At 43.8% G+C, this 19,342-nt stretch overlaps 1 protein-coding gene across 1 annotated transcript in view; it reads left to right on the plus strand.

The window, feature by feature from the left end:
* WDR64 (WD repeat domain 64) overlaps positions 1 to 19,342 on the plus strand; it is a 60,468-nt gene that overhangs the window by 23,351 nt on the left and 17,775 nt on the right. The window contains exons 10-15 of the mRNA XM_006103198.3: positions 647 to 773; positions 3,764 to 3,912; positions 7,238 to 7,361; positions 9,183 to 9,358; positions 15,082 to 15,258; positions 15,681 to 15,811. Coding sequence (XP_006103260.1) covers positions 647 to 773; positions 3,764 to 3,912; positions 7,238 to 7,361; positions 9,183 to 9,358; positions 15,082 to 15,258; positions 15,681 to 15,811 — 884 coding nt within the window. The remainder of the gene's footprint in view (positions 1 to 646; positions 774 to 3,763; positions 3,913 to 7,237; positions 7,362 to 9,182; positions 9,359 to 15,081; positions 15,259 to 15,680; positions 15,812 to 19,342) is intronic.

Raw genomic sequence — 19,342 nt, forward strand, 5'->3', positions numbered from 1 at the left:
TATGTCTTCCCTCTATTCTCTAATCCACGCTGTAAAGAAAAATGGCTTCTATAGCGCTGTAAATCATACTCGGTATTTTACTATTTCTCCAAATTCTCAAAGAATAAGAGATATTATGTTTTCTCGTCCCTTCTGTAATGATGGAAAAATCCAGTTCCTTTAACACGATAAGCGCCCAGCCTGTTTTGTCTTCTGGGCGGGAAGTATAGTGTCAGTCACCGGTGACTGACTGGGCACTTAATGTGTTAAGCAGACTATTTCCCCCTGAACAGTAGTTGAACCAACAGACAGATGAGAGTTGAGCAAATACTAGTACAGGGGTCTTCAAACTACGGCCCGCAGGCCACATACAAATACAAATATTGTATTTGTTCCCGTTTTGTTTTTTTACTTCAAAATAAGAAATGTGCAGTGTGCATAGGAATTTGTTCATAGTTTTTTTTTAAACTATAGTCCGGCCCTCCAACGGTCTGAGGGACAGTGAGCTGGCCCCCTGTTTAAAACGTTTGAGGACCCCTGGCCTAGTGTGTACTATCCAATAAGTCATACTTTGCAGCTAGTTCTTAGGAGCATATTACAGACTCTGAACGGCTTTGAGTGGGGGAGGCCTGGTGTCCCAGAGGTGAGCTGTGGTTTCCATCCCCAGGTGTTCAGGGTGTGGGATATACAGACTCTGTCCCTGTTGCAAGTCTTCCACGACAGCCAGGGAGGACCCGGAGACATGCAGATCTACTCCATGATCTATGACGCCAACCACGGCATGCTCATTGCAGGTAAGTGTCCCGCCTAATGGCAAACAGAGCTCATATTCTGACTTCTAACCTTTTTTAACTCGTACACAAGTATAAGCTAGAAGAAAAACAAAACTAGAAGGGGAACTTATAAACCTTTATTCATCACAGGAGGCATTTAATTCATTTTTATTCCCTCCTGCAGTTCCATGGCTGGGTGGATAAAATGTGTAACTGTCCTGCATGGCTGGTGTGGCTCAGTGGTTGAACGTTGACCCATGAACCAAGAGGTCACCGGTTCGATTCCCAGTCAGGGCACATGCCCAGGTTGTGAGCTCAATCCCCATTAGGGGGCGTGCAGGAGGCAGCCAATCGATGTTTCTTTCTAATTGACGTTTATATCTATCCCTCTCTCTTCCTCTCTCTCTAAAACTCAATAAAAATATTTTTTTAAATATTTAACTGTCCTCAGAAAATACCTAGAAAGATGTGACAGGGTGGGTTAAGCAGAAACGTGGGATGTATAACCTGTTGCTAAGACAAGGTCAGTTCAGCTCTGTTTTGACTCTTGGGAACAGGAATATAGGCCATTTTATTTATTTATCCTTTTATGGTTAAAGGAAGCACGTTTATTATTATTATCATCATTATTGTTATTATTATTTTAAATCCTCAACTCAAGGATATTTTTTTTTCATTGATATTTAGAGAGTGTGGAAGGGAGAAAGGAGAGACAGAGAGAAGAGAGAGAAACATCGATGTGAGAGAGACACGTCGATTGGCTGCCTCCCAGATCAAGCCAGCAGCCGAGGCACATGCCCTTGATGGGAATCGAACCTGGGATCCTTCAGTCTGAGGGCCAATGCTCTATCCACTGAGCCAAACCGGGGAGGGCAGGAATACGGTCCATTTTAGAGCAGATGCACCACTTTCTTCAGGCGTTTTGGCCCTGGGCACTCTGATAATGAGACAGTACTTACACAGTAATAAGGGAGCTGTCCCTCCTTTCTACCTGCCTTTGCTTCTGGACAAAGTGGAGAGAGAGAAGAGAAGCCCAAGTGACAGATGCCCAGAGCTGATGCCAACAGATTCGGTGCCTTCTTTTCTTGTTGCCTCTTAGAAACACATGCTTACTAAAGAGGCACTCACAGCTGAGCACATACCCTCAGGCTTTGGAGGAAAAACGAACCATATTAACAATACAACTTCCTTCTGGAACACCAACCCGGAATGCATTCCCTAAGCAATTTCCCAGTGACCACCTGCTCTGACTTCCCCTGGGATTCATTAGGGCGAGGAGCTTCGAGTGCTGTTTGACTGGCTGGTTACCATATTCCTCCTAGTTCCATCTTGAGGTATTTGGATTGAAAACTATTCCTCACAGTCCTTTACCCACGAGTAGGTTTTCTCTTAAAATTTGAACACCTGAAGAAAGAGTTTAGTAACTCGAAACTCCTGCTGGAATGTTTCGTAACGTTGAGATTTCTTGGGAGAGACTCTAGAAACTCAATGCAAAGGGGAAAATCCACATTGGAAAAAACACACAAAACAAAACAGGAAAGAGGATTTATTTTTGTTTGAGCTATGGGATGCTTTGGGGCTCTTATTTATATTCCCAGACGTTATACCCAACCAGGATACATGGTTCACTGATCTTGAGAGTCAAATCATACTTGCAGATTAGCCTGTTACTGTAAAACCAACCCAAACACCCTTAGGAGAGGAAAGTAAGAATTACCTGCTCTCCATGTACTGCACTATGGTGATTTGGGAAATAATCTTATTTTTTAAAAAATATATTTTATTGATTTTTTACAGAGAGGAAGGGAGAGGGACAGAGAGCTAGAAACATCGATGAGAGAGAAACATCGATCAGCTGCCTCCTGCACACCCCCCACTGGGGATGTGCCCACAACCAAGGTACATGCCCTTGACCGGAATCGAACCCGGGACCTTTCAGTCCGCAGGCTGATGCTCTATCCACTGAGCCAAACCAATTAGGCTAATCTTATTTTTTTTAATATATTTTTATTGATTTCAGAGAGTAAGGGAGAGGGAAAGAGAGAGAGAAACATCAATCATCAGAGAGAATCATTGATTGGCTGCCTTCTGCATGCCCCCCACTGGGGATCGAGCCCACAACCCAGGCATGTGCCCTTGACTGGAATCGAACCTGGGACCTTTCAGTCTGCAGGCCGGTGCTCTATCCACTGAGCCAAACCAGCTAGGGTGGAAAAAATCTTATTTAATAGTAATGTTGCAAGCGCTGGCTTGCAATTATTCTCATTGGTTACATTTAATAAGACCATGTTTACAGTGGGTGTTTTGTTTTGTTTTTTATCATTCGTTGGTTGGAAAGGGCTCTCTAACAATCAATTTCAATCCCTAAATGGCAGCTCACCTCCCATTTCCATCTCCATCCTCCCTCTACACCAGATGGAGAGGCACTCTAACGGGAAAACAGAAGTCACTGAAAAGAGGGTATCAGTGAGACCCAAATGGCCTGCACTTGAAAATTAATGCGGCCCAAAATGAATGTTCTTCTCTGGCTCAATCACATTTGCTTTATTTATCGAAATTGTTTTAGAGTAAATGAATGCATTTTCCCCTCATTAAAGTTCCTAGGCATTGATATTACTAGTCTCACTGATTGGCTGTTTCCAAACACAACTGGTTGCATAAAATCCTTTGTGGTTCAAAACTTCTAATATTGCCCTGGCCTGTTTGGCTCAGTGGATAGAGCATCAGCCTGCGGACCAAAGGGTCCTGGGTTCGATTCTGGTCAAGGACACCTACCTTGGTTGCAGGCTCCTCCCCGGCCTAGGCCCTGGTCAGGGCTCGTGCAGGAGGCAACCAATCGATGTGTTTCTCTCACATGGATGTTTCTTTCTGTCTTTTCCTCTCTCTTCCACTTTCTCTAAAAATCAATGGAAAAATATCCTCGGGTGAGGATTAACAAAAAAACTTCTAATATTGGTTCAAAAATAACCTTCTAGTATTGAGTATTGATGAGACTCTTACTTTTTTCCCAGGATCTACTGTTATTGACATGTACCCTTTGACTAGGATGATACAAGATACAAAACAGGTTCCTCACACGCATGAGCGAGAAATCAATGTCATGCTTCACAACAAATACTTCCACCAAGTGCTTACCATCTGCTCCGAGTCCATCATTAAGGTGAGTGCGTGTTGACTCTGCAGAGAGAAAAAGGAAAGCAGATCGAATTTTCCTTCTTCCTGGGAAGTCTTTGGATGATTAAGTAAATGCAGTGGCACCTGTGATGATGCCCTACCTTCGATCTATTTTTAAGCTTTCACAAACACATGAAAAACAAGTATGTTAAGCCAGCTCAGACTGCTTAGTATTAAGTGACATGCTCAAATAAATAAATAAAGCTAGTTGTTACTATCAGAATAGGAATTTTGCCCGGCCGGCCTGCATGGCTCAGTGGTTGAGCATTGACCTATGAACCAGGAGATCATGGTTCTTTTCCTGGACAGGACACATGCCCAGGTTGCAGGCTCGATCACCAATGTGGGGCGTGCAGGAGGCAGCTGATCAATGATTCTCTCTCATCATTGATATTTCTTTCTCTCTCCCTCTCCCTTTCTCTCTGAAATCAATAAAAATATTTTTTTTAAAAAATAAGAATTTTAAAGAAAATCTATCTGTTTATCTATCTATCTAGGGTGTACCCCCAAAATGTATATACACAATGTCTGTAGATTCTATGAAATTTTGAAAAGGAAGTGTATTTTAATAAACACTGCCTTTATAATTCTTCAATATGTGTATACATTTTTAGGAACACCCTGTATATATGTAATTTTTTAATACTGAACTCTGGAAAGAGGGTATGTTAAGAAGAAAGGGAAAGAACTGGATAGATGTTTCCTATAACGCCTCTAGGTGTGGGCTATGCACCAAGGGCCTTAAATCCACGCCCTCATTAATGCTCAAGTAGTTCCCTGTGGACAGAGTTCCATTTGAACGGTGAGCAAACGAGCGCTCAGAGAGATCGGGCAGCAGGACTGGGACATGAACCGGGTTCGTCTGCTGTGAATGCCCACGTCCTTGCCTCTGCGTTCCTCTGGCTCTGCCCTTGCTGTGCTCCCTGGAGGCCAGGGTGTGTGGCCGTGCCGGCGTATCTGTAACTGCATCCCCTGCAGTCACGTAGCAGTGATGGCTGGAGGTGTTTGCTTCAAGTGTTTCTCCGTTCGTTCCGTGCATGCCCTCCAAAGGGAGACAGGGCAGTGTGAGCCTTCCCCTCCACCCCTTCCCAGCCCCTCGCAACCTTTGACCTTCTCGGCACACCTGCTGGATATTGTCTCAGGTCCAAATCTCACGAGGTCAGTCAGTGATCGCTTAGCTCTGATAACGCCGCCCTAGTTTGGCTCAGTGGATAGAGCGTCAGCCTGCGGACTCAAGGATCCCAGGTTCGATTCCCCTCAAGGGCATGTACCTCGGTTGCAGGCTCCTCCCTGGCCGGCCGGGGCCCTGGTCAGGGTGTGTGTGGGAGGCAACCATAGATGTGCCTCTCTGACATCGATGTTTCTCTCTGTGTCTCTCTCCCTCCCTTCCACTCTCTCTAAAAAAATCAATGGAAAAATATCCTCGGGTGAGGATTAAAAAAATAAATAAGTTCTGCTAATGCCACGGAGTAAGTAGAGGGAAGTGAAAACTTAAACCCTGTGCTGCTTCCCTGCAGAAGACCTCTCCAGGGGAAAGTGTCCTCCCTGGGGATGCAGACGTCAAGGTGCGTTTCCATGCCTGAGCGGGGAGAGGGCTGTGCTTCAGGCCAGGAAATGGGTGACCTGTGAAACCCATTCACCAGTGACACGCTTTCTCCATTAAGGACCCCTCTAGCCCCCGGGACACACAGAGGTGGAGAGCATGGCCTCCGGGCAGACTGGCTCCATTCGGAGACTGTTCCATCAGCTCCTCCTGCGCCCCTCCCCCGAACCCCGTCACCCCAACTGCTGCAGCTTCCCCTCAGGTCCCTGGAGGAGCCATGCACCTTCCCAGCTCTGGCCCTTTGCTTATGCTGCCCCCGCCCCAGATAACTTGAGTGCAACCAAATTCATCTTGTGTTGCCTCTTCACTTTTATTTTTTTAATATATATTTTTATTGACTTCAGAGAGGAAAGGAGAGGGAGAGAGAGGTAGAAACATCAATGATGAGAGAGAATCATTGATCGGCTGCCTCCTGCACGCCCTACACTGGGGATGGAGCCCACAACCCGGCATGTGCCCTGACCGGGAATCGAACCATGACCTCCTGGTTCATAGGTCAACGCTCAACCACTGAGCCACACCGGCCCGGCCTGCCACTTCACTTTTATTACAAGTGAACATAGCAAATCCATGAAGATGGGAGATTCAGACCTAAGGACTGTGAGACTAAAGTGCCTACTGTGTTTCCAAAGGGAGATAATGATGAGTCTTTTTTTAAAATATTTTTTTATTATTATTGATTTTAGAAAGGGAGAGGGAGATAGAAACATCAATGCTTCAACATCAATCAGCTGCCTCCTGCACGCCCCCTGCTGGGAATCAGGCCAGCAACTTGAGCATGTGCCCTGACTGGGAATCCAACCCGTCACCTCTTGGTGCATGGTTCGGTGCTCAACCACTGAGCCACACAGGCCGGGCAATGATGAGTCTTGACATGTTCCTGCATTTCCTGATTATACCCAGCCTGGTTACAGAGGCAGCCTTTTCTGAAGTCTTAGCCTTTCCCCCATCTCTCCATCTCTCTCTCTCTCTCTCTCTCTCTCTCTCTCTCTCTCTCTCATCCCCTGCCCCTAATCACTCCTTGGAAAGCTCCCTCCTCAGGGTTCTCTCAGATTACAAGCGACCCCTAGCTAACTTGGATGAGTGCCAACAGAGGGGAAAACACCCAGGGTGATCTTTTCGGCTGGACTCATCACTGTTCTATTTTCATCTTGCTCCATACTTACAATAGCAATGGACTACTTCCTGCACAGGCTTCCTGGAACAGTCCCTGCCTGTCTCAGCCACAGACACCCCCAGGGCAGCACAGTCACAAGGAGGCGGCCTTGCATCGTTTAGAACTTCCTTTGAGCAAATCAACATTCATGGCAGAATGCTGAGAAGGGTGTTAGATGGACGTAGCACCATTCTTTTTTTTAAAAATGCTCACCCGAGGATATTTTTTCCATTGGTTTTTAGAGAGAGTGGAAGGGAGGCAGGGAGGAGAGGGGGAGGGAGAGAGGAAAGACAGAAAGAGAGAGAGGGATTTGAGAAACACCTTCATTGGTTGCCTCCCACACACACCTCAACCAGGGCAGGGATAACCTGCAACCCAGTTATGTGCCCTTGACTGGAAATCAAACCTAAGACCTTTGGTCCAAGGGGCCAGTGCGATGACCACTCGCCCAAACCGGCCAGGGCCATAGCACCAATTTTGAGGCTGTCTTGAATACTGTAAATTTGTTGATAAGAACTGAAAGGCATTTGATTTTCTTGTTCTTACCTATAGGTGTGGGAACTTGAGACTGGCCTCCAAATATACCAGATTCTAGACCCTCATGGCTTCAATATTGAACTGACTTCTGCAGCTATCGATGACAGTGGATTTCTTTTTGCCACAGGAGCGTATAATGGTCAGACTAAGATTCAAAACACGGCCTCCCTGTGTTAGTGCTCTGAGAGTTTGCTCAGGAAGCTCATTAGTAGTTTGAGTCACAGGGAGGGCATGAACCTGGCTGGACCACGTAACCATGACAGCAAGATCATAGCGCCTGACAGGAGCGTGATAACTCTTCTTTGATGGGCATTCTTGTCCGGAGACGGATGTTCACCGTAATCAATACTTTCCATTACATCATACAGCTGCTTTACAGTTTGCAAAAGTCTTCCCCACATACAGTCTTCCTCCATCTTTGCTTGGACTTATCTGTGTTGCACTAACTCATTCAGTCCTACTTTTGGGGACCATCTGCTAAGATATACATATTAGGTTCAGTGGTTGTTGATAATATTTTTATTGACGGTAGATTTGGGGGCCACACGAAATATCCAGCCAGCTTTGTCATAGAACACCTCGAATTCTCCTTTCAACTTGTCTATTCGTGTGAGCTCCTTGAGGTTAGGTGAAGTGTACACATTGGAGGCTCAGGCTGTGCTGTGTTGTTTTGTGTGTGTGTGTGTGTGTGTGTGTGTGTGTGTGTGTGTGTGTTTAAATATTTTTATTGATTCTAGAGAGGAAGGAAGAGGGAGAGAGAGATAGAAACATTAATGATGAGGGAGAATCACTGATCAGCTGCCTCCCACAAGTCCTCCACTGGAGATCAAGTGCACAACGGGGCATGTGCCCTGACCAGGAATCGAACCGTGACCTCCTGGTTCATAGGTCGACGCTCAACCCTGAGTCATGCCAGCTGGGCTAAGAGTCTGCTTTTTAAAAGTGTGAGCAGATAGCAATACCCATGAAATAAAATTGCCTCTGCTGAGTGGATACAGTGTGATTGAGTGAATGCCGCTGCTCTCTCATGGGACAGATCCTAAGAAGGCAGTCCCCTGCTCTTAGCAACCCTGCACAAGGTGAAAATTAGTCATAATAGAAATTCTGAGCAATGGACACAGCTATTATCAGACATAAGCATTAAGCAATTCAATGTGGCTGAGATGGCACTATTTTCATGCAAGCATAATATTTTATTGCATTAGTCATCCAGTCCAGAGGGCGTTTTAAGTATTAACAGTTAAGGGAGGGGAGGCAAAGTGCTGTGAGGGGCAGCCCACTATACCTAACCCTGAGGTGACCCTGCGATCTTTACTATTGCAGTGATGATCTTTCTATTAGTAACAATTGTGGATGCCCAGCCGGTGTGGCTCAGTGGTTGAGCATCCACCTATGAACCAGGAGGCCACAGTTCGATTCCCTGTCGGGGCTCATGCCTGGGTTTGCAGGTTTGATCCCCAGTAGGGGGCATGCAGGAGGCAGCCAATCAATGATTCTCTCTCTCTCTCTCTCTCTCTCTCTCTCTCTCTCTCTCTCTTTCCCTTCCTCTCTGAAATCAATAAACATTTTTAAATAATAATAATAATAGTAATTGTGGCATAATGTTAGATGTACAAGTGGATAGATATCGGGGGTATTTAGCAAACTGGAAAGCCTTGGGAGAATAAAGGCAGAAAAGGTCCATTTAAGACAGAAAGCTCAGATAGGAGAGTTCAAAGAAAACGGTCGCAATTTCAAGACATTGCCTGGGCCCGTTTCATGTTTGTCAGCCTGAGTCCAATCCAGGCCCCCAGAAACGTACACTGTGCACAGCAAGGCCAGAGAGACTCACATTTCAGTGGGAAATGGACATAGAATAAATCGTGGGCAGAAAGCTTTCAATGAGGTCCGTGTTCCCTGAGATAAGAGCCCAGCTTCCTATCCATGCCTTTCCACCCACCGCGTCTCCCTCTGTGCCCAGGAACCGTTAAGATCTGGGACTTCGGCAGCGGGCAGGAGCTGAAGGTGCTGCCGGAAGGGAAGGACTGGAAGGAGGAGGAGCACTGGGTGAAGCGCCTGGCCTTCCTGAAGGTGCAGGAGAAACACCAGCACCTGCTCCTCGTCCTGGAGCACAGCGGGAAGATCAAAATGATGCAGGTTTGCCATCCCCCGTGGACACCTGTACTCTCTCTGCTCTTCTTGGGAAAACCAGCTGCGTCTGGGGACCATCCCCACTGAACTCCTCTCTTGCCAGCCAGCTAAGGATGGCATTTCCCCACCCTCCTCCCTAGGAGGCTGCCAAGTAAGCTTGCCCAGGACCAAGCAAAGAGCCAAAAAGGCCCTGGCTGGATTGGCTCAGTGGAGAGAGCGTCGGCCTGCAGACACAAGGGTCCCGGGTTCGATTCCCGGTCAAGGGCACATACCTCCATTGCAGATTTCATCCCCAGTAGGGGCCATACAGGAGGCAGCTGGTCAATGATGTTCCTCTCTCATCATTGATGTTTCTCTCTCTCTCCCTCTCCCTTCCTCTCTGGAATCAACAAAAACATATTAGAAGAACAAAACAAAAAACAACAACAACAAAGAGCCAAAAAGAAGAGCTGCTCAGCCCGGCCAGTATGGCTCAATGGTTGAGTGTCAGCCTATGAACCAGAAGGTCACTGGTTCAATTCCCAGTCAGGGCACATGCCCAGGTTGCGGTCTAGATCCCCAGTGAGGGGTGTGCAGGAGGCAGCCGATCAATGATTGATGTTTCTATTTCTCTCCCCCTCTCCCTTCCTCTCTGGAATCAATAAAATTATATTTTAAAAAAAAGAAGAGCTGCTCAGCCACAGCATCGCACCCATCCAGTGTTTGCTGAGGGATTTCTGGAGCGGGAACCAGAAAGGCTAAGTTGACACACAGCTGGGGGATGGTCCCTGGCGAAACTGCTCCCTAAGAGGGAGCGCTGATTCTCCTCTGTCCCTTAGGATCCATGACGTGCTCAGGAATGCTCAGGTCACTTTCTCAGGTTGTCACCAAAATTGCTCTGTGTACTTTAAGGTTAAGGATGCAATCTGCTCAGGGCTGTGTTGGGATATTTGAGGTAGGCTAATTTATTTTTCCGGCGAGTCTAGTACTCCCTAAGAATGCCTTCTTCATATTTGAAATGAAGGCTAGGTCATTTATTCTGCCTATTGAGTGAATCTTTCCCCACCTAGAACTCAGGGACTCATTATTACTATTTATCACATCATCATCATCATCATCATTAGTCCCCTTCTGAAAGCTAAGATCAGAAAAAAAAAAATCTAGCACTACTCGGGCGGTGTGGCTTAGTGGGTGAGCATTGACCTATGAACCAGGAGGTCACAGTTCAATTTCCAGTCAGGGCACATGCCTGGGTTGCTGGCTGGGTCCCCAGTAGGGGGCGTGCAGGAAGCAGCCGATCAATGATTATTTCTCATCATTGATGTTTCTATCTCTCTCTCTTCCTCTCCCTTACTCTCTGAAATCAATAAAAACGTATTAAAACACACACACACACACCCCGCAAAACACAACTTAAAAAGAAACCCAGCAGTTATTAAGATGATTGCTGGCCTACTGCTGGGAAAAAGATGATTCATTATACTCTTCCCAGAAAGAACTATAAGACACCTCTTGTAAGGTGTACAATAGTAAATGAATGGGATAGTTCATTCCTGGAGTTGGAGCTGGGAGTGGAGTGAAGGGAAGATGCACCAAACCTCTATCCTCCCAGACCCTCAGCTGCATTAAACAAACAGCAAACACTGCTTCCGTAGGCACAGCCGGCCACTCAGGGGCCATTGCTAATGCATTATGTACTGAGGCAGACTCCCCGTAAGTTTGAATGTCTTCGAACCAGTCCTTAGGGGATTGAAATGTATTGTCTCTCTGGCACTCATAGTCTTGATTTTATCTTCTCAACCTCAGAAAAGTGCTTGTGCAACTGCCCGATCCTTTCAGAAATCATCACTGTGCCAGATGGTCTGGGTGTGGCCTTGGAGCCACGTAATGGGTTATAAACTGGCCCGTTGATACAACGTCATAGACCACAAGAGACAGGAACAACAATTTTTTCATGATCTCTATTTTAAGGAGATAACATTGCATTCTGCCAACATAATTTTTTTTTAAATTTGGATACATTTTGCTCCTAAAATCTTCTTTTTTTAAAATTAATTCATTTTTTAAAATTAAATCTTTATTGTTCAGATTATTACATTTGTTCCTCTTTCCCCCCCCCCATAGCTCCCCTCCACCCGGTTCCCCCCCCACCCTCCACCCTCACCCACCCCCCACTGTCCTCATCCAAAGGTGCACGATTTTTGTCCAGTCTCTTCCCACATCCCCCACACCCCTTTCCCCCCCAAGAATAGTCAGTCCACTCCCTTTCTATGCCCCTGATTCTATTATAATCACCAGTTTATTCTGTTCATCAGATTATTTATTCACTTGATCCTAAAATCTTCTTGATAAAAACCATTGATCGGTGAGAAATTGCTATCCTTACAGTATGACCAAAGCACTGTGTGAGTTTAGAGATTTTGATTAATGCACCGCAAATATTTCAAATGCTAAAGAGCCACTTATGTCTCTTTATTTTCCCTCCCTTCTGGCCACATTGCTTGGTGAGTTTACTCGTGTAGCCCTATTTGTAGGTCCCTTAGAGCAAAGGAGCTTCCTCTGTGAAGCAATGAATGGCCTGCACGCCCTTAGCGTCACGTGAGCTGCTGGTTTCCCAGAGCACCGATTCCCAAAGGCCTATCCGCTAATGCAAACCAGAGGTCAAAGTTTTCACCAATTAGGAATAAAATGAAGAAAACAAGGATAGCTTTTTCCTAGAGCTAATTTTACTTTTTTTAAAAAATATGTATTTTATTGATTTTTCACAGAGCAGAAGGAGAGGGATAGAGAGTTAGAAACATCAATGAGAGAGGAACATCGATCAGCTGCCTCCTGCACACCTCCCACTGGGGATGTGCCCGCAACCAAGGTACAAGCCCTTGACCAGAATTGAACCTGGGACCTTTCAGTCCGCAGGCCGACACTCTCTATCCACTGAGCCAAACCGGTTAGGGCTAATTTTATTTTTTAAGTGTTAAGATTATATCTTTCCTACTTTTACTTTTTCATATTAAAATATAACCCCTCCTCTCATACAATGATGATAGCAGTGTTCCTAGTCCCGCCTTTCCTATGTCCTCTCTTGTAAAATTAAATGTTAGTAACTGTAAGTCAATATTTTGTGGGTTTTTATTTTTATTTTTTATTTTGCTGTCCTAAGTGGGTCCGTTGAAACCAGCTAACGCCATGAAAACCGTGGCGGTCAACTCATACCACCAAGGGGGCATGTGAACCTAGCAAAGCTGGTACTGAGGATACCCATCTCCACTCACTGTTTGGATGTGGCTGAGATGCATTCTGCTCCCACAATGGCACAAACTCTAACAAAAAACAACTGGTCAGTAGGAGAACCACTGGCCCATACTTTTAGGGAAATTAGCATAAATATGAAAGCACAGAGACCTTAGATCACCTAGAAAATAAAAACTTTGAAAAATGAAAGGACTGCCCGGCCTGTGTGGCTCAGTGGTTGAGCATTGATCTGTGAACCAGGAGGGCACAGTTCGATTCCAGGTCAGGCCATATGCCTGGGTTGCAGGCTCGATCCCCACTTGGGGCCATATAGGAGGCAGCTGATCAATGATTCTCTCTCATCATTGATGTTTCTGTCTCTCCTTTTTCCTTCCTCTCTGAAATCAATACAGATATATATTAAAGTAAAAAAAAAAAAAAAGGACTTTTGTTTGTCAACTAGCTAAACTCCTCATCTTATAAATAAGGAAAATAAGGCCCAAAGAAGACAGGTGCTCTGTTCAACTTCTCACTAGAACTCAGACTAGAAATCTGTTGTTTTCACGCTTAGGCCAATATTCTCTCCACTTTACTGTAGCTGCTTTCAACCTTTAAAATCCTGCTCTGCTGGCAAAATGACCAACCTTAAAAATATGGCTTTTATCCTCATTTCAAAATTCAATAGCATGTCATCAATAATAACCAACTAGAAAGCAGAATAAATGATTGCATTACAATAGCAAAGAAAAATATGAGGTGCCTAAAATAAATTCAACACAAATATGCCAGAGTTTTGTAGAAATAAAATAAAAGGACATAAAAAAAACACTCCTGAAAATATGAGAGCTATAACATTTTCACAGATGGGGTGCCACAACAATGTCTTGCTTTCAAATTAAAAATAAGCTCTTTTCTTTAAAAAGTGAAAAACAAGTCACATAGTGTGAAAAGACCACTCACTGGATCCCAGGTAAGTGAGAAAAGATTAGGAACCAGAGTAGCTAAAGAAATCCCACAAATGCAGAAGAAAACCAAACAGCCCAAGATGAAAATGGACCAAGGACAGGTAAGGAAAGCCAAATGTTTCACAAACACATAAAAAGTTCAGTTCAGTAATTCAGAAAATGTGATTGATATAATTAATATATTTTACAATTAAATTTTTTAATATTTTTATTGATTTCAAAGAGGGAGAGAGAGTTAGAAACATCAATGATGAGAGAGAATCATTGATCGGCTGCCTCCTGCACACCCCCTACTGGGGATTGAGCCCACAACCCTGGCATGTGCCCTTGACCGGAATCGAACCCAGGACCCTTCAGTCCACAGGCTGATGCTCTATCCACTGAGCCAAACTAGCTAGGGCTAAGATTAATTTTTAAATGTCCCATTTCAAACCCATTAGGTAGGCTAAATAATCGAGTAAAATCAAGTGTTGGCAAGAATGAGAAGAAAGGAGAACTCTGCTCTGCTCCAGTTGGGAGTGGGAAAAGATGAACACTCCTTGAAAAGTCACTTGGCAATATCTAGTAAAGTTGATAACATGCATATCTTACAACTTGATAATTCTACTCCAGGAATTGTTCTAGAAGCTGTAGCAATTGTCCATAAAAACAAGCAGCAAAAAATTGACAACAAGCTTAATATCCATTACTAAGAGAATGGGTTAAATCAGTTGTAGTATATTCATACAACACTATAAAGCAGTTAAAAATAAATGAACTAGAACTTTATGTAAAAAATCTCAAAAGTATAAATTTTTTAATCCTCACCCGAGGATATGTTTTTCTTGATTTTTAGAGAGAGAGAAACATAGATTTGAGAGAAGCATCAATTGTTTGCCTCCTGTATGTGCCCCTACTGAGACCAAACCCCAACCCAGGTATGAACCCTGACTGGAAATTGAACCCTTGACCTTCTGGTGTATGGGACGATGCTCCAACCAACTGAGCAACTCCGGCCAGGACTCAGAAATATAATTTTAAGTGAAACAAGAGAGTTGAAGAAGAATTTATACAGCTTGATAACTTTATTGAAAGGTTAAAAGCCTGTTGGAAGCTGAAATCCATCCGAATGGAGCCGAAGTGAATGTGAATATGCTGACTATATATCCTGGAAGCATTTTTATACCATCTTGAAATTTCAACAAAACTGGCTTTTGCCAGTTTATTCAGCTGTCTTTCAAAAATAAAAGTTAGGGTTTTCAAAAAAAAAATGGTTAAAAGCCTGAAAGCAATACTTATATAGATTTACTTATATACATGTAGAATGTATGTATATATTTATGTATAAATATACAAACTTTCATAACTAACACCTTATTCAGGTTACTAGTTACTTCTGGAAAGGGAAGAAAAAAAGAGGAATTATATTAGGGAGGGGTAGATAGAACTTAAGACTTGACAAAACTGGGTGGCAGATACATCCTGGCTTGTTCTATTTTTCTCTATATCCTTACAACAGTTCCGAATAAAATAGTTAATTGAGTTTCTCATGTCCTCACTGGGTTTCTATTAAAGGGTAAAGAAAATGATATTTGTCTCATTGTGATATGGGAGCTGCCTGATGTCATACCTGTCCTACAAGACGGTAATCATATTGTGCGTCTGAAAACGTCTACTAAAGACAGGAGCATGGCTCTTCCCTTCCCATATGTTTCGTTGATAGCTGAGAAAACCCATCCTCAAGATGTTCCTGTAAGTTTCATTTCTTGATTTTCTTCCCTTTTATTATGGAACATTACAAACATACACAGAAGTAGAGAAAATAATGCAATGAATTTCAATGTACTATCGCTTAATTTCAGCTATAACATGAGTCATGGAGATGTAATGTACAGCTCAGAGAATAGAGTCAATAACATCGTAAGAACTTTGCATGACAGATGGTTTTCATACTTATGGTGATCACATTGTAAAGCATATACATGTCAAATCACTATGTCGTACACCTGAAACAAATATAATATTGTATACCAACTCTACTCCGGTAAATTTTTTGAAAAATCACAAGACATTTTAAGTTAATGATGAGATGACAAAGTGTACACACAGCATGTGTATTGTGGTTAGATACTGTGTTCATGACGGTCAATGAGTTGGTTTCCTCCCTTCTTTAGAATCCTACGGTCAGTTCAGAAGTGAACTGCATTGATATATTGCAAGTAGAAGGATATAATTTGATAGCCGCTGGAACCGTAAATGGTGTGATCATCTTGTGGAATTTTGTAACATCCACTGTCAAAGAATTGTAAGTTGCATCTTTTTTTTAAAATAATGTAAGTTGTACTACAGAAGAGCCAAAATAACATTCAATGCTAAAACAAATAAATCAACAAAAGCAATAAATAAAAGTAGTAGTTACTATCAAGGGAGGCATTCCTGGAGCCATGATCATGAGGAGACTATGTAGTAAGTGTCTAAATCCCAGAATCCTATATAATAAAAGGCTAATATGCAAATCGACCAAATGGCGGAATGACCAGTCGCTATGATGCGCACTGACCACCAGGGGACAGACACTCAATGCAGGAGTTGCCCCCTGGTGGTCAGTGCACTCCCACAGGGGGAGCTCTGCTCAGCCAATAGCCGGGCTCACAGCTGGCGAGCGCAGTAGTGGTGGCGACAGCGCTCTGAGGGCTCCCAGAATGCGAGAGGGTGCAGGCAGACTGAGCGACCCCACGAGTGCATGAACCTCATGCACTGGCCTCTAGTAATATAAATAAGATGAGCCTTAAGTATTTGTGTTCTCAAGTGCTTTGACTTTTACTCTTCTCACTCTAGTACAGTGATGGTGAACCTTTTGAGCTCGGCGTGTCAGCATTTTGAAAAACCCTAACTTAACTATGGTGCCGTGTCACATATAGAAATTTTTGGATATTTGCAACCATAGTAAAACAAAGATGTATATTTTTGATACTTATTTTATATATTTAAATGCCATTTAACAAAGAAAAATCAACCAAAATAATGAGTTCGCGTGTCACCTCTGACACGTGTGTCATAGGTTCCCCATCACTGCTCTAGTACATGCTTGCATGTGTTATCCTGTCCAAATTCATAACCTGAACAACAAATACTGAAAATACACACTAAATTTAAACTCTAATCTCCCCAGAGCTTCAAACATACATATCTGGCAATGACCAAGCCCCAATTACCTTAAAGTCCCACATGCCCCAAACTTTGGCTCAACCTCCCCCTCCCCCAAACAACTCCTCTTCCTGTATACCCAGTGACACCATCTACCAAGCCACCAAAGTCAAATGGTGAGAGGCATTCTGGATGGCTTTTCCTTCTCATTCACCGCCCCCAACACATCTAACTCATTACACAGCAGTGCTAACAAAGCCATGGCATTGGCAATTCCAAATCTCCACCCATTAGATTTTCTTCATGCTATGGTCAAAAACTTCACCTTCTCCCTGCCATCCATTTCTAAATGTTCTTGCCATGGGTTGTAAAGGAAACAATAGAACAACCGTGCTATTTGCTCTGGATGGATTGCAAGTAATAAGCAATCCACAGTTGTGCAATTGGGCTAGAGAGCAAGGGCCACGTGTGAACACCCTCGGTCAAAGGAATCTGTAATATTGTACTTTGAGGTACAAGGTGGTCAAGAACCTTGATGAATGAATAACAGGAAAGTCAAATTTATCTGAGCATTTGGGGGAAGGGAAGAGGTAAAAAGGAGGAAAGAAGAGAGTGGGAGAGAACAAGGAAAAAGAAGAAAATGCAAAAGAAATCTCTGCCTCTCTATTTACAGTGCATTACATACTACTGGTCTACCCAGACTCCGTGGCCCTTCCCAATCTCAGTCTGAGTCTTTACTTTTAACCAACTTTTTAAAAAACTGATTTCAGAGAGGGAGAGAGAGTTAGAAACATCAATGATGAGAGAGAATCATAGCATTGATCGGCTGCCTCCTGCTCGCCCCCTACTGGGGATCGAGCCTGCAACCTGGGCATGTGCCCTCACTGGAATCAACCTGGGACCCTTCAGTCCGCAGGCTAATCCTCTATCCACTGAGCCAAACTGGCTAGGGCTTAACCAGCTTTTGAGAGAACATGCATCTTTCTTGTTTAGCCCTGGATTTATTCTCCTTTGAACCTTTCGTTGAAGTAGATGTTTCTGCAGAACGCTCCCTCTGTACCCCAGCTCGTGTTCTCTAGGTCCTGGCCCCTAAAATTTCTGTCATCCTTCTGTTCCTTCTCTTCAACCCTCACCCGTAAGCTTTTCTCACAGTCTACTTGTCATTTGCATATGCACTGTACAATTTCTCACCCTTTTATTAATGCAGTTCTCACACTATAAGTGTCGGATGGTGCATGACTCACCACCAAGGGAAATCAGCTAGACACAAAGGGCATAGAGTCCTGATGCCACAGCCCAAGGAGGGGGGAGCTGCCCTGAGAACATGTCCAGCTTAAAGGTGGAGCTCCTCCTTGTTGAAGTGCTAGGCATTTCACCAAGGGATGCATACAAACACCACATCTAATCAGAGAATTACAGTGTCTCCTTAGGAAAAGATGATTATGTAAAAACAATCGATTTAGAACCAGTGGAGTATTTTTGCAAAACATATAATTTAGCACAGCAATGTCTAATGTAATTTAGGCTCAGCTTTAAAGGCTCTGACACGAGATATGGTACCCATATTCACGGCGGAGGCCATCTCTACCTCTACCTCAAACTTGGCCTAAGATCCCTTCACCAGTCAGGAAGAAACAGCTCTTCTCTTCCTGTTCAAAGCTCTTTGGGGACCAAACTAGAAATTGTTCTTGCTCATTAATAATCCATTCCACCATTCAGCTAGTCTGCAGAGCAGAAATGTGTAAAAAGTTTGAGCTGAACAAGTCATCAAGCCCACAGGCTCCTCTTTTGAGCTTGGTTCACCCTCCCCCAGCCCCTCAAGAGCTTCCTTCATCACTCAACAGATCCAATTAGCAGAGGCAATTTCCATTAAAGCAGTGGTTCTCAACCTTCCTAATGCCACGACCCTTTAATACAGTTCCTCATGTTGTGGTAACCTCCAATTTCATTGTTACAAATTGAACATAATTAAAGCATAGTGATTAGTCACAAAAACAATATGTAATTATATATGTGTTTTCTGATGGTCTTAGGCTACCCCTGTGAAAGGGTCTTTCGACCCCCAAAGGGGTCGTGACCCACAGGTTGAGAACCACTGCATTAAAGGAAGAGGAACATTTTGCTTTGAGGTCCATTTGCTATAAGAAATGTTAAGTGTGGCTTTAAGAGCTGAGCATGGCCCGGCCAGTGTGGCTCAGGGGTTGAGCGTCAACCTATGAACCAGGAGATCATGGTTCAATTCTCGGTCAGGGCACATGCCTGGGTTTCAGGCTTGATCCCCAGAGTGGGAGGTCATGCAGGAGGTAGCCAATCAATGATTCTCATCATTGCTGTTTCTTTCTCTCCCTCTCCCTTCCTTTCTGAAATCAATAAAAATATATATTTTTTAAAAAGAGCTGAACATGAAGTGCGAGTGGAAACTGCCTGGGAAGGTGATCAATTCTTTGGAATCTGGGTCAGTGGGAGACTCCAGTAACAAGAGCAGCATAATCACTGAATTCCCTGCTTGTCTTCTCCACTCTGTTCTAAGTTCCCTGGTGGCAATACTATATTTTATTCAAATTTATCACTCTACTTGTTCAAAGAGTAGAATTATAACCTTTTTTTAAATATCCTCACGCGAGGATATTTTTCCATTGATTTTTTTTTTTTTTAGAGAGAGTGGAAGAGAGAGGGAGAGACAGAGAGA

This window comes from Myotis lucifugus, unplaced genomic scaffold (genome assembly GCF_000147115.1).
Source record: "Myotis lucifugus unplaced genomic scaffold, Myoluc2.0 scaffold_468, whole genome shotgun sequence".
Taxonomy (NCBI): Eukaryota; Metazoa; Chordata; class Mammalia; order Chiroptera; family Vespertilionidae; genus Myotis; species Myotis lucifugus.